The 14,670-nt window shown below is 43.9% G+C and overlaps 1 protein-coding gene across 1 annotated transcript; it reads right to left on the bottom strand.

The window, feature by feature from the left end:
• Position 1: 1 nt before the first annotated feature.
• Positions 2-13,764, bottom strand: LOC126529113 (uncharacterized). Its single transcript, XM_050176717.2, has 3 exons — positions 12,910-13,764; positions 12,435-12,570; positions 2-6,414 (listed from the first exon to the last, which is right to left on the bottom strand). Exons 1-3 carry the CDS (start codon positions 13,539-13,541, stop codon positions 6,196-6,198), a joined length of 987 nt encoding a protein of 328 aa, XP_050032674.1. The 5' UTR covers positions 13,542-13,764; the 3' UTR covers positions 2-6,195.
• Positions 13,765-14,670: the final 906 nt, after the last annotated feature.

Below are 14,670 nucleotides of genomic sequence, written 5' to 3'. Positions count from 1 at the left end.
GCATGCTGTGGAACATTTTATTGACTTTCTTTTAGTTCACGTTGTAAATAGGACGGTGACAAAACCCTGAAACAGTGCCTCGTTCAAAAGCAAGGTCATTCATTGTAGAAGTGTAGCACCAGGAAAACGGTATTGCTTGTAATCGCTGATAGTTGTCAGCAAAGTGGCCATTCCTTAGGGATGTACTTTAGCAAATAGAAATGTACATGCCCTTGAGCTTCTAACACGTAGCAAATGCACAAGTAAAACCAATGTGACAGTTGGGTGTCTGACCTTGCTAAACCTTTGGTATAAGTACGCCCTGCAGTGAGCCAGCAACTGCTCAAAAATTCTTGCACGTCAAACACGTTTACCGGAAGTTTTGAGGCAGTCGGATGCAGGAACAGTGCACATTTTGTGCAGAAGCAAGTACCAACTCCCAGTAGCTAAATTTGGGACAAAGCAGGAGCTGTTGGTATACTAATACAAACACAAGCCAATAATTTGGGCTAGCTTGTTCGTCGTACTGGAAAACCTGAGTCAGCACAAAAAAAGTGCCACTAAAGTTGTCATTCTCATGACTGTCCTTGTTATGCTTATTTATTGGCATTACTGTCTTCAACTATGTTACGGAACAACCTCATCAAGTGATCCGCTGCTGCTACAAAAGCTGCCAGTGGCAGCGGTGCTCAATGGGAGCTGGTAAGAGGCATCTGCAATGTCATAGACTTTCTCTTCACACTTACAAATTGTAGCTGAAGTGAGCAAAAATTAGTCATAACAGCAGAGTCCAAAGTGAATTTTATCTTCATAAAGTGATTTTATTAGAGCTTTGAAGTGGCACAGCCATCGCACTTGTGCTGCACGAGTGTTGAGGTTGGTGAACCCAACCTAACAGCTTCGCTACTGCTTCGACCCAAACAATTTAGAAAAGAAGATGCGAGTTTGCTTGAGTGCTCACAGCTGGCCCTCTGGCACAATACAACCTCAATGTTCCAGGTTCATACCATTTCCCGAATAGCTATGTGGTGAAGAAGACTAAACCCACCACCATCCTGGTTGCACAAACTGAATTGTATGCTTTTGTGAATGTTTCTTCTTCCCTAACCATATTGGCAAGGCTCAGCTCTGCCGAAGTCGTGTCACCCGACGCTTGAGCCCAGGGCTCGAGAAGTTTGTATGCATCAGAAAGCGCGCAAAATACAAGAAGTGCCATGGATGAACAAGTGCAGTTATTATTGGCAAGACTTTGCCGAACCAATGAAAATTCAGTGCCAGGTTGCAGTGCTTGAAATGGTGCCATCGCAACACATTAACTGTGAGAGCACGATTTGACTCGAGCTTATGCATGTAGCGAGACATTTTCAGCGTGCGCTGTCGCGGCACACTTCGTTTACTGCTTTGTAAAGTGCACCTACTGGAGCATAGAGCTTTCCTAGACTAAGTGTAATATGTAAATCGTAACAGGTCTACCTAGCAGTCAACCATTCATTGCACAAGAAATAACAACCACTTCTTCACAAGAAAGCACACACTTATGCAAATACATAATTATGTAGCTACACGTTGATGAACGCCCACTACATTGTAGCAAACAGATACGTTATACCAGTGTAGCCTAGACTGTGAACACAATACTGCCTAAAGTGCAGTATTCTAATGGAAAGAAAATGCCACAAAGTCGCATGCGCATGTGAGCACAGCAAACTTGAGCTTATAATAAAATACACTTTCATTCAGGGCCACCTGAGCATATGAACTATCTAAAATTTAAACCAGTCAAAGTCAACTTGCACATGTATTTTTTTTGCTTCGACCTTGCACCACTGTGATTACTTCCATATATCAGACTCCAACATAAAAAGTCTGCAACGTGTTCAGAAACCATTAACGCAGCGGTTTCACATACTCGGAAGCCGTCACACTCAAAAAATAATCCGGCAAGTTCTATCCGTCTGCGTTATTGCCTTCATCTGCTCGTTAAGCACTCGGACTTGTCTTTCAGAAATTTGTGACCCGTCTAAAAGCGGGCTCTGAAACGCACTGTCATGGCTCATGTTACTATCCTCCGTCATCGCAAGAAATGACTACCGCCACCAGTTTCCGAATGCAGAACAGGCGAGCATGTTTATATTGTAGCGACACATTAATGGTCAATGACCCTTCTTTCAGTAGAGGGCGAGGTGACCGCAGTATAAGTGTTGGAGGACAATGTCACTTGGAATGACTGCCAAGGTACAACACAAACCAATGTCTCTCTCCTAAGCTGAGGGCGCATAAGGAGGCGACACCATCCTCGAGAGTAAGGACGGCAGTGGTTGGTACCGGAAAACAACAGAGAAAATGGGGGCATGGTATTAGTATTCTTATGCAATCACTTTGGGATATACATTCTCTAGATTTCGCATTACTAGTGCTGGACACGTCTACAAGCGACGGCATTCTTGGCAGAGTGCCGAGTGCGCTGTCTTGGCTTTGCGTGACAGTTGGTCACACTAAGTATAAATGTCAACAGTGTTAACACTGGTTGTTCAGTATACTCATGTTGTGTACTATCACATGTTGTGTTGTGCTGTTTGATTTCCTCCATTCGCCTCTATCATGTAGAACTGCATTGTGATGTATGGATTGATCATAATTTTATTTCTCGGCTCTGCCTCCCCCTTGGGTAAGTCCCTGGTTTTTAATTTCTGTATTAATGTTCTAGTAAACGCTAATGATGGTGAATTGCAGGAAAGCAAAGAGCCTCGGAGACAAAAAGAACTGTGACACGTGTTTCAGGGAAAGTGGCAGAAACAGGAAATAAGTATAACACAGCTGCCGTACAAAAGTGAGGTCGAACCTCGGGCTTCTATTCATACTTGCATACTGTCTATTCCTGAGCTTTAATATTTGTTTTTTCTTTCTTACTTCGTACACTGCAAAGTTAACACAGCGGCATGTCTGCATTGATGCAATCTTTCAGGATGCTATGTTAGGCGTTAGAGAAGCGAACGGGAGTGTTAAAAAACTGTATAGAGGGCAGTTCCACTCCTAACAATACCACATCTGACAATTACCGGTTACGTTAACAAACTTCGTCTACAATACTGTATACTGAAAGCACGCTAAATCAGCCTGGGTACAACAACAAACAGCTACAATTTACGCAACGCCGCTACACGTGGAGCATAGTGCACGCGTAGCAAGGTACCCAACATTTTGGCAATATAGTAACATATTGAATGCATCCGTGTAGTTAGCACACAAATGACAAAATGCCATCACGCCAGAATGTGCAAATAACAATGACCACAGAGCATCACAGGTCATAGTTTGCTGACTTGAAACCTGAAATCTAGAAAGTGGCATAAAAGGCTGTCGCACATTTGGGTGAACCTTGCAGCCAAGGCAAGCTTTGTCAAGTGGTGACGGAAAGACAACTTTATAAATGCGTTTACGTACACATGCGTAAAACCTTGTAGCATTCACACACTATTATGAGCCTTCAAAAATACGCTGCTTCAAAGATAAGATATAACAGCGGAAAAGCGAACCTGTTAAATGCCAGGTAATTGGCTCTTGCACGACCCTTGAACATGCAATACTTTGGTACAAAAGGACTAGATATAAAAATACTAACACAGTCAAACCATGATATAACGAACACAGATGTAACAAATTATTGCATATAACAAAGTAAACCTAAAATTTTCCTCGCCGACATTAGCCTGTAATGGATACCATAAATATGAGCTACAATGAATGTATTTTCACATTGAATACGACTTCGTTATAGCAAGGTTCGACTGCACAACAATTCACACAGAAATGACAAAACAGTTTTATACTGTGTTATTGCCAAAGCCCAACAATTTCGGGCATAATGCCTGGTTTAACCGGTGACTTATTGCATTGGAACGTGTGCGTAGGAAGCACAAGAACTGTACATGAAACTCAACAATAATATGAGCTGACCACCGGTCAAGGACTTCCATTAACTGGGAAAAAGCCCTATCATCAAATGACACTGAGCAAAGAACTATTCCGACGGCATTATAAGAAGTTCATCTCCATGTCAAGGCCACCAAAATCTGGCGTAACTCTCGTCACCGTAATTTTCAGCCGCTACAAAAGTGAAAGCATCTGTCTATGCTAAACATCACCAGAAAAAAAGCTCATTTTTGTGGTAGCACTGCATACCTTGCAATATCTACTGGCTTATCTCTACCTTGCACCACACTACAAGCTCTACGACAAACAAGCTCACACATTTCATCGAAACATTGAATGCATGAATGTTCTACTTTAAACAGTTGACGTGTACAGCGAAACAATGCTGTATGACCTTCTAGAAAACTATTTTAACATTTTGGCATGCTGCATGTTTGTGATACAGAAATAGCATTGTCTTTACTACGAACATGTGTGAAAGACTTGGGACTCGCATTTGAAAGCAACGCGGCTCATACTGCACAAGGCATCGGTCTGGACAATAAAGGCAAACATAAAGTCAAGATAAGGTGATGTATTAGTACTACTCCAAGGTTACCAAAGCATAACCTTTACCAAGAATAAAACTCTCGTACTGGCACCCTCCACGTAGGGACCTTTGACTCAAGGCTGGCCGCAGCACCTGGTAAAGCATGGCTTTACCCTGAGATTTCTGGCGCAGTGTAGGCTTCCTACATAAGCCACTCCGTTCGTCATAGGGCAACTCGATTTGTGGAAGAACTATGCGGTCTCTTTCAGTCACAATTTTCTCCGCAGCTAAGCCATCTCATAGCATAAAACTAATCTAACCAGTGCACATAGATTCAATGTTTGCCTTTACTGTCCCTTTATATACTTTACCTTCAAGCAGCACGCAGCAGTGACATCTTGTGCCACATTAACTGAGGCATGCATGCTAAGCTCAAAGACAGCTTATAAAGATTCTGGCATTTTACAGTCGCAGTAGTGCATAGAAAAGGGAGTGGTAATGAAAGTACACTTGGCTGTAAGCCGAGGTGCACTACCTATGGTAAAAAATGTTGCAGTGAAGCAGTTCCTGTTCTTTTTTTCGTACTCCATGGTACAGGACAAGTGTTCGTTGGATTATGTGTGAGATGGCATGCTTTGCTAATATATTTAAGGCAATGCACTTAGACTCCTGCAAAGCAGTAGGTCACATGTATGCATTTCCAATAACGCGGTGCAAGCAAAACTATTCATACTTGATCTGCGAAGTTGCCGTCTTGGCAAGGTAACCTCTCTAGCTGCCACAACAGTGCTGCTGCTGCGTGCTTGCTGTGCAAGCCAACGTGAAGTATTAGGCAAGCCTCAGCAGCACTCTGATCCGGTGGCGCTAATACTGATGTCATGTGGCTTATCCACCGTGATGTTTTACCAGTGGTTGGCATTGACCAGCTTAATGCTCACGCCACAGGGGTGAGGTCAATTCCCATTAAGAGTCTAAGACTTTAAAGTTTCCTAATGCCATTATACCTAAAGCTGCTACGTCCACATTTCTAATTACATTATACATTGTGATGATGATAGCTGCAGTGAATGCAGTAAGTTTGCCAATCGGGAAATTATCTTTTAATGAGTTTGTTTAGCAATCAAAAGTTCAATAAATGCCACTGAATACATTATTGCTAGACATATCTTACGTTAGATATTTCAGGTTACTTCAGAAATGTATTTTTCCGAGCGGAGCCGTCACTGCTAATGCTGGGACCGAGTGTACGAATTCAAGGCCAAATCAGTAGTGACAATGCACTATGCTGCAAGCAGCATTAATATTTAATGTTGTTACGTATGTCTATGTGGCACCATGCAAATGGCATTAAACGTTTAAATGTTAAGGCATTGAGCAGTTAATGTCATTTCCATAGTCCACTATATTTTTACAATGCCTGCCCAGTCACTTGCGTAATGCATGGGGAGCCAGTGGTCCACTGCAGCAGCGCCGCATTCCCAGTCATTTCATACCTGTTTTTGCTAGAGCGTAGACAAATTTAGCTGGCCACTGCTGCTACGCTACGCCTCACTCACGGTTTTCACACGTGTGATGAGGGATAGTTGATGTGACCCCAACCGTGCCCCATAAACTGTGACCAACTAACTGCTGGGGAAGTTCGACCCTCTCAGTGACCCCCGGTTTTGATGTGACTGGTTTGGCATTGAAAAATTACAGGAGGCTGCGGCAACTCCTTGCACCCTTGTGGCACAGCATCAAGCATCATGCGAGCCTCAGTCGTACTCTGATCCAATAGTGATACTGATGTTGCCTGGCTCGACCAGTGTGCTGTGGTACCAGCGGTTGGTATTCACCATTATAATGTCACCGGGCCTGATGGTGACCTTTAGCGAAGGCACGCACACCGACTCGCACTCTGGCGGTGGCAGCAGGGTCCAGGTCTTTGCTCCCCGGATCTGAGCTTGCCATGATGGACGGAGGACGTAATCCAGCTGGAATAAAAAGATCCAGCACAAGGCAGACAAGAGAGATTAGGCTACAGTCGTTTTAAAGGAAGATTCAGACTGGTTAGCTAGAGCTGCAAGGCGTAGCCGTGCGATTTGCATAGCCAAGTGCTTGGCTTTGGTGCTCAAGAGGACAGTGATGAAACACGACGTGCGCATGTACACACACACACACACACATACACCAAGCCATTATGCAGCCACGAAGGGTTGAAGCAATCTACAGGACCTTGCTGCTAAAGCCTGTGTCAGAAAAAAGAAACTCAAGATACATGTGAATGGCATAGACTTTGGTAGCTGTACTGAAAGAAATACAACAGCCACCCAAATCAGATTTGGTGAAAACTCGGAGAACATTATAAGTGATATGCATGCAAAAAGCAGCTTCACAGCACTCGAGAACACCAGTGACATTCCCACCAATCCACAAGTGACTCGCAGCTCAAGGCAAACCATTTTGCCACATTAGGAACACACTGAGCTCACCTTCTAGGCATGGTGTGAGAACAACTGCACACATTTTTCGATATTGTTTGCATGAAAGGACGTTTAAAAAGGAGTCAACCTTCATGAATGCTTCCTATAGTTACAAACGAATGACAAGTTTCGGTGTTTAATGCGCAGTCCCCTGTAAAGACTACTTGCTAGTCCCAGCATGTGACCTTTGCTACATTTTGATGCACAGTGAAAGAAAACTACATGCCCAGAGAGACAGCTAAGAACTTGTGCATAGGAGAAGAAGGACATGTGCTCACAATAACTAAATTTCATTTACTGACAATGGTAAAACAGGTGCCACTGTTATTACCGCTGGCCCGGTCTTGTTAGTCATAAAAGTCAGCGGCTAAATGTAAGACAGGTTGGCACGTACTACAAATGAAAAAGATCGCTTGCCGATAAGCTGAAACCAGCAAGCCAACACACTCTTGGTTTTCAGTCACTTCTATGCCCACAGCAGTGGTTCTCACACTTTGTCAAAGAGTGGTAGTAAATGCTGGCAGGACAAACTGTACGGAAAAAAAAAAAAGGAACGCTTGCAGCAATAATTCAAAAGAAATTCATGCACAGGCTAGCTGGTGCATTGTTCTTGAATTCCGAGTTTGTGTAACGCAAATAGAGAGCACATATGAGAACCCAAACAACATACGGAGACACTGGTACAGCAGCTGTGTATGCCACTTGTGCTCCTCATGTCCGGCATATTCGCGTTTGCCAACTTGGTTTTCAGAAACTGCCGATCGGTGAAACTATAGTTGCCAGACTGTTGGCTTAACTACTATAAAAATTGCAATGGTCTGTTCGGAGCAGCCATATTTGCTTTATGTTACAGAAATAAGAGCAGAGGAATAAGGATCACTTCGATCAAGAGCCTAAATGGATGTCAAACATTACATACCAAAGCTTTCTTTACATATGCAACCTCACTAAAAAAAAAGGGTTGTAACAGTTTGCATCAGTTCAGTTTCACGGCGCTCCTCTTCACAGCGGCAACAATAATGTACGCAGGGTGATCTCGCAAAAGTTTGTAGTTTTGAGAATACGTTAATATTCAAAAACTTTTTCTCGTGACAAAGTGTGTTCCTAGATAAAAAAAAAAAATTGTGGGTCTTAACGTTCCAAAGCTACGAGAGATGCCTTAGTTGGGCACTCTGGATTGATTTCAACCTCCTGGGGTTATTTTAATATGCACATAAATCTACAGGTACAGAAGTGTTTTGCATGCTACCCCCACTCATAGGCACAACCACTGTGGCCGAGATTCAAACCAACATCCTTGTACTCAGTAGCAACATTCCACGGCCAGAGCTGGGTTGTTCATAAACTGCCTTTGTAGATCTGGCTACAGGTGTTTGGAATGAGATAAAAGCTGCTTGTAGCCTGCTGTCTTTGCTTTGGAACAAATCTGTAAAGTTGCTTTTAGCAAAAGCTTTATTTATTTCATATACCTCACAGGCTCCAGAAGGAGTATTGCGTGAGGGGGGCGGTACAGATAACAAATGCGGAGCAAAAACATAGTGTTTGTTACATAAATATGAACAAAACGAGAATCAAATAATAAACAAAGAACGCGAAGTAAACAAAGATAAAAGGCAAGGAAGGTAAACGAACAGGTGTTAGCTTTCAGTATACAGTAAAGCAAGCAACCTTAGAGCAAATGCTGACAAATTAATAACAATGAAGTTAAAAGTAACAAAACTGAACAGATACTTGTTTTTAGCTAAGTACTAGCCAAATACGCAGTGATTTTTTGTCTGAAGGTTAATGGGTCATTAATGTCAGCGAGGTTATCAGGAAGACCATTCCACAGTGCAATCGCACGTGGCAAAGCTGAGCAGTTGAATGCGTTGGTGTGACCGAAGATGCGTTGGAAACTGAGATGATTATGCAGGCGTCTAGATGTGCGGGAGGGACGAACGAGTGGTAAAGTAGATGGACGTACATTATGCATGATTTTGTGCAGAAGACAAAGTAATGCTATATTTTTGCGCGATTCCAAAGATGAAAGCGACAACGACAGCTTGATGTTAGTTACGCTCGAAAATGGGCTATAATCTCTAGCAATGAAACGTGCAGCACGGTTTTGGATCGACTCGAGAAGATGGATTAGATATGCCTGATGAGGTGACCATATAGAAGCTGCGAATTCGAGCTGCGGTTGCACTAATGTCTGGTAGGCTATCTTTCTTGTGAGGGAAGGAGCGCTGCGAAGGTTACGTTTTAAATATCCGAGAGTGCGCGATGCTTTAGCCGTTATTTTCTCAATGTGGGATGACCATGAAAGGCTAGGTGTTAGAATAATTCCAAGGTACTTGTATGAAGATGTGCGATCGACGATACCATTGTCAAGTGAGTAACTGAAAATGGAGTAGGACTTTTTGCGAGTAAATGTCATCAGTTTGCATTTGTTAGTGTTTAGGGTCATTTGCCAATCCAAACACCAGTTAGTGACACATTGAAGGTCACGTTGAAGAGCAATATGATCAGCGGGGGAGCGGATTTGACGGTAGATAACGCAGTCATCTGCGAATAGTCGAACACTGGATGTAATGTTAAATGGCAAGTCATTGATGAAAATCAGGAAGAGTAAGGGTCCAAGGACACTTCCCTGAGGTACGCCTGATGTTACGTTACTGAAAGAGGAAGAGTACTGGTCAATGACAGTGGACTGCTTTCGAAAAGACAAAAAGTTTCTTATCCAAGAAATTGTTAGTTCGTCAAGGTTTAAGCATGAGAGTTTAGAAATGAGGCGACAGTGAGCCACGCGATCAAATGCTTTAGCGAAGTCGATGAATATTGAGTCAGTCTGAGCATTGTCGTCCATATTTTGAAAAAGATCCGTAGTGAATTCAATTAGTTGTGTCTCACATGAAAAGCCTTTTCTGAATCCATGCTGATGTTTAAAAAAGAAGTTATTACATTCTAAGTGATGAACGACATTAGTAAAAATGATGTGTTCGAGTAACTTGCAGGGAACGCTGGTTAGTGATATAGGACGGTAATTACTCACATCGCTCTTGTCACCTGACTTGAAAATGGGTATGATTTTGCCAACTTTCCAATCATTCGGCAGCTCCCCTGTTGACAGGGACTGCTGAAATATATGACTAAGCATTGTACTGGAAGGGACTACTGTATTCTTTAGGATTTTCGTGTTGATGCCATCAAATCCGGAACTACTCGACAATTTGAGATTGTTAATCAAAGTAGCGATTCCAGCGGCTGTTACGGTAATTGGAGTCATATATTGGTAATCAGAGTCTGCCATCTTTGGCATATTGGAATGGTCTTCCGTTGTGAACGTGGAAAGAAAGTAGTTGTTAAATACAGATGCGCAGTGCTCTCGCGGTATGGGAAGACCAGTGCTATCCACGAGTGTGGGAGTGTCAGTGCTGCTTGAAGGAGATATCGTTTTCCAGAATTTCTTAGGATTATTTTTTATCAGTGACTGAAGATCATCGGAAAAGAATTTATGCTTTGCACGACGAAGAGAACTGCAGTAGGCTTTTTCGCAGGCTTTATGTTTATTCCACGAACCTAACGTGTTGACACTTTTGGCTGCCCTGTATAAACGTTTCTTTTTGTTTTTTAACGCATTCAAAGTTTTATTAAACCATGGTTTGGAGCAGTTGGTGCGAAATGAGATCTGAGGTATGTATTTATTTGCTAAACCTAGTAGTTGTTCTTTAAACAAGCACCAATTTTTGTTGACTGATCGTTGAGAAAATGTTGCGATAAATCTTGATGAAAAGCTTTGTAAATCTCGGTTAATGGCATTATAGTCTGCTCTTTTATAGTCAAATATTCGTTTTGTTGTTAGATTACGTGTACATGAAGGTGTGCGAACTGTAAATTCTAATAACGAGTGGTCACTGAACCCATCAGTGATTGAAATGGCGCTGACTCTATTAGGTGCTGTTGTTAGAACAAGGTCTAAGACGTTAGTAATGCGCGTTGGTTGGAGGACTAGTTGCTCAAAAGAAAAATCAAGGATGAGCTGGACAAAGTCATTAGATGCACGCGAATTGCCTCTTAAGTTAGGCCAATCTATGTCCGGGAAATTAAAATCACCAAGAATGAATATATCAGCTTTAGGGAATTTAGAACGAACAGCAGTAAGATTCTCACGCAAGTTAGAAACGAAGTTATCAGTGCTGTCAGGAGGCCTGTAACACAGTCCGTAAAGTGACTTTGATAGTGTCGATGTTATACAAACCCACACTATCTCAATAGCGGAGGGTATCGGTACTATAAACGAAGTGATGTGCTTCTTTATTGCCAGCAAGACACCACCTCCTCTTCGATTATGTCTGTCTCGGCGATAAATGACATAGTCCTCCGTATCAGGAAAAACTTCGCTGTCATTCACGCCGTCACAGAGCCAAGTTTCCGTTAGTGCCATAATATCACAGTTACTATTTTCCAAGTACGATACGATTTCGGTGCGTTTAGAAATTATACTACGAATGTTAGTAAATGATAAAGCTAGGTACGAAGGCTCGATGTGTGTATGTTGCGCAGCAGAGGGGTTGTCAGACGCGCATGTTATCGGGTTAACTTCTAGCTATTGCGAAATTGGTACCACGGTATCGGACAGCGAGTCATACCTGTAAGTAGTGTTATCTACTCGCAGTTTGTCGAGGGTTAACTTCAACGGTACGCCCTTTGTTTTCGCGAAGGCAATGAGCTTGCGTAGAGCGATGCGCGTTTGAAGGGAAAAATCTTCGCGAGCAGCGAATTCCGTGCCTTTGAATTTATAGCCATGTTCTATTATGTTTTGTTTATCTTTAAAAAACGTAAATTTAGCAATTATTGGCCTGTTCTTCTCTCTGTTGAACTGGCCAAGGCGGTGTGCGCCTTGGCCAGATCAATAACAGCTACAGAAAACACATGCTCATACCATTTGACCTGCAAATTCTAAAATTCGGAGCTCTTCTACAAACACCACACAAATAAAGGAAGCAGTTACAGCACGCATTTAAACCTTGTCATCTGTGCATAGCCTTTCGTGCAATGCATACAAACATTAACGATAACCTTTACCCACGGCACACAAGCAGCAGCAAGCTTGCAACAGCAGAGAAGGAGGTTGCAACACACTGTCTTTAGATCACAGTGCCTTTTCTAGCCGACTTTGTTGTTGCCAATTTCGCCTGCTTCAGGAACTTGCCTGTGTCGACTTGCACGAAGCAAATGCCCCATCTCATGTCCTTTCAAAATCGGAGGACTTCCAACAGTAAGTTCAGATAGTGATGAACATGTTTTTGCAAGCAGAACACAACATTAATAAAATCGTAGAATTAGCCCAAAGTGGAAAACATTCAGGAGAGCTGCCAGGTATGTACGGTGCTATTGACCCAAAGAAAAGAAAGAAATTGCACTGAAGTAGTCATGCGAAAATATTGACATTTCCCAAGAACGTGTTACCAGGGACGCTGCCACAAAGTGTGCACGTACTGGTAGTTTCACACCCTATACTTTCTCAACATGAAAGAAATATGCAGTCTTACATGTGTCTTAATTCCATTTCCCGCATATCCAATAAATATCCAGTCGATGACGCTAGCTTCGGAATCTTCGGGAAAGAAGTCGGGTCTAGTGTAGTGCTTCCTCAGGGTTGCGACGACCCTCTGGTCACAGTTGCTCCTGAAAGAAAGTGAATCATGTCAGAGCGATTTCAGGACACCAAGAACAGTAACCGATGGCGAGTCGCCAGAATATCCAAACCCGACACTAAAAATAATGACATCATTACACTGCAATGCCCCTGTGTCTGGCTATGGATGCGAGTTTTCCTTCGAAGCGATGTGCTCAATACAACTTGGAGATGTTAGAGAGAGAAAGATAAATGAGATGGGAACGGCAAGGAAATGAACATGATGAGAATTAAGTTTCTCGAAACATAAATTCGACAGCGCCTCGAGCGACTTCTGGGACTTGCAATTCATAAAACCACGGCTGTTTAAAAACTTCGCTCGAACTTACCATCCCACGTACCACGGCTCTTCCTCCGGCCTCGACATGTGAACACGCGAGTCCGGCATGGAGAAGAAGTCCTCCAGATCCTCGAAGTCGGTGGCGGACTTCAAGAACTGGCAGTAGCGGCGGCTCTCTTCGAACGCTCCGCTCGTGTTGCGGTAGACGTCCCGGAGGAACTCGTAGCTGAACGTCTGCATCGCCCTCCAGTGCGCTGCGCCGCCCCTGAGCACAATCGGCTTGTCGGCATAGCCGACGCGCAGGAACTCCTCCTTGCTCATCTCGGTCAACTCCGTCACCTGGGTCGGCGAGCGGCAGAAGTCGCACGGCAGCACGGGCCGCGTGAACTCCAGGTACAGGCCCCCGGGGTACACGAGACACCGGTCGTTGGCCAGGTCCGGAAGGCCCCGGTTGAAGCAGACGTAGGCCAGGGTGGCCACGATGAAGGCCCATTTGAGCAGCAGGCCGCCGCTGACCGACGGCGAAACGTTCGCCGCCACCTCCTCGGCCACGACGGCCGAGACATCGTCGTCGGACAGACCGGACACGACGGCCCTCTCACGAAGGTCCTGCAGTTTTCTCCGCAGTTTTCGGACTCGAATGCCGTCGGCTCTCGGGCATTCGTCGTCGGCTAGGGCCATTTCCGAGGCGGCGATGGCTCATCATATTACCCGTGATCGTAGCAAGCCGCCGAGTTGACACGACAAAGCGGTGGCGCCAGGCGAGCCTTCTTCGAAGTAGCGGTCGTGGTCCGGCGCTGTCACGCTGACCTTGTGAACCTGCGAGCAGTCCCGACGTTGTTTTCAGTTTCCACCCAAAACCGCACCCCGCCCACGCCTTCCGGGGCCTGACACAGCGGCCATGTTGACTTTTTGTTATGACACTAGCAAGACGTACGGCGCCATGCCCGCTCTCCTTGAAGCAAAATAACTGCCAGCGCGCTGGCTGCGCTTTTATCATGGATGCGCACACTGCACAGGATTTTACATTGATTTGGCGATCCAACTATATCTTTGTCAATGACAATGTTCTTGAATTCTGCTGACCTAACGTGATCAAGAGTAGAAAGCATTCGTCATCGTAGCAGACAAGTTATATACAGTTGGAGAGGAGCTAATTGATGGACTTCTCATCCCCGCGCTTTTTGAACGAAGGTTAATTCTGATTGTTTCTTCCGCACACGCGAAAAGTGCATTTTTGGTTGCGACACGTTTCACGTACGTAGGTGATATCACAATGCGTATTCGAGAGATGAGGTGGTGTTGTTGCTCCTTAGTGAAATGGCGGTATCGGCCACGAATCAGATGAAAAGACGGTGAACGTTGATTATAGTTATCATTTTTTTAGGGAAGATAAGGTGAAATAAGATTAGCAACTTGTACTTGCGAAATAAAATACCGACCATTACAGATACAAAGGCTAAAATATCTTAATATTACAGTAATGGTTATGTGATCATAAAAAGGAAAAAAAGAATTTTAGCGAGCAATTCTTTTTGACTCGCCCACAAAATTGTAGATGGCATCATATATGTTCCTCTGGCCATAACAGCGTACGATAGCCCCAGAGGAAGGGATTACCGGAAGAGTCATATTCAAGGCAAGGTTTTGGAAGGGTTCAGGGTGGAAAGTTCAGTGGGGATGGACCACAGATGAGGCGACCAGCTGCGATTCACCAGCCTCGCTTTCGTTAAGTCCAACGTCGGACATATAATATCCGTTGCCACTAGCCATTTTTTACGAGAGTTCATGACCCCGCGGTTTTTGTGGA

The sequence above is a fragment of the Dermacentor andersoni genome, chromosome 8 (genome assembly GCF_023375885.2).
Source record: "Dermacentor andersoni chromosome 8, qqDerAnde1_hic_scaffold, whole genome shotgun sequence".
Taxonomy (NCBI): Eukaryota; Metazoa; Arthropoda; class Arachnida; order Ixodida; family Ixodidae; genus Dermacentor; species Dermacentor andersoni.
The sequence above is the reverse complement of the archived record's forward strand: the minus strand, read 5'-3'. Positions and strand labels throughout refer to the sequence as shown.

Excerpts from the sequence above, each read along its gene's own strand:
- LOC126529113 (XM_050176717.2), bottom strand. The coding sequence starts at position 13,541 with ATGGCCCTAGCCGACGACGAATGCCCGAGAGCCGACGGCATTCGAGTC. Across the intron at positions 12,571-12,909 it reads GAGCCGTGGTACGTGGGATG|GAGCAACTGTGACCAGAGGG; the intron begins GTAAGTTCGAGC and ends ACTTTCTTTCAG. Across the intron at positions 6,415-12,434 it reads GAAATGGAATTAAGACACAT|CTGGATTACGTCCTCCGTCC; the intron begins GTAAGACTGCAT and ends TTTTTATTCCAG.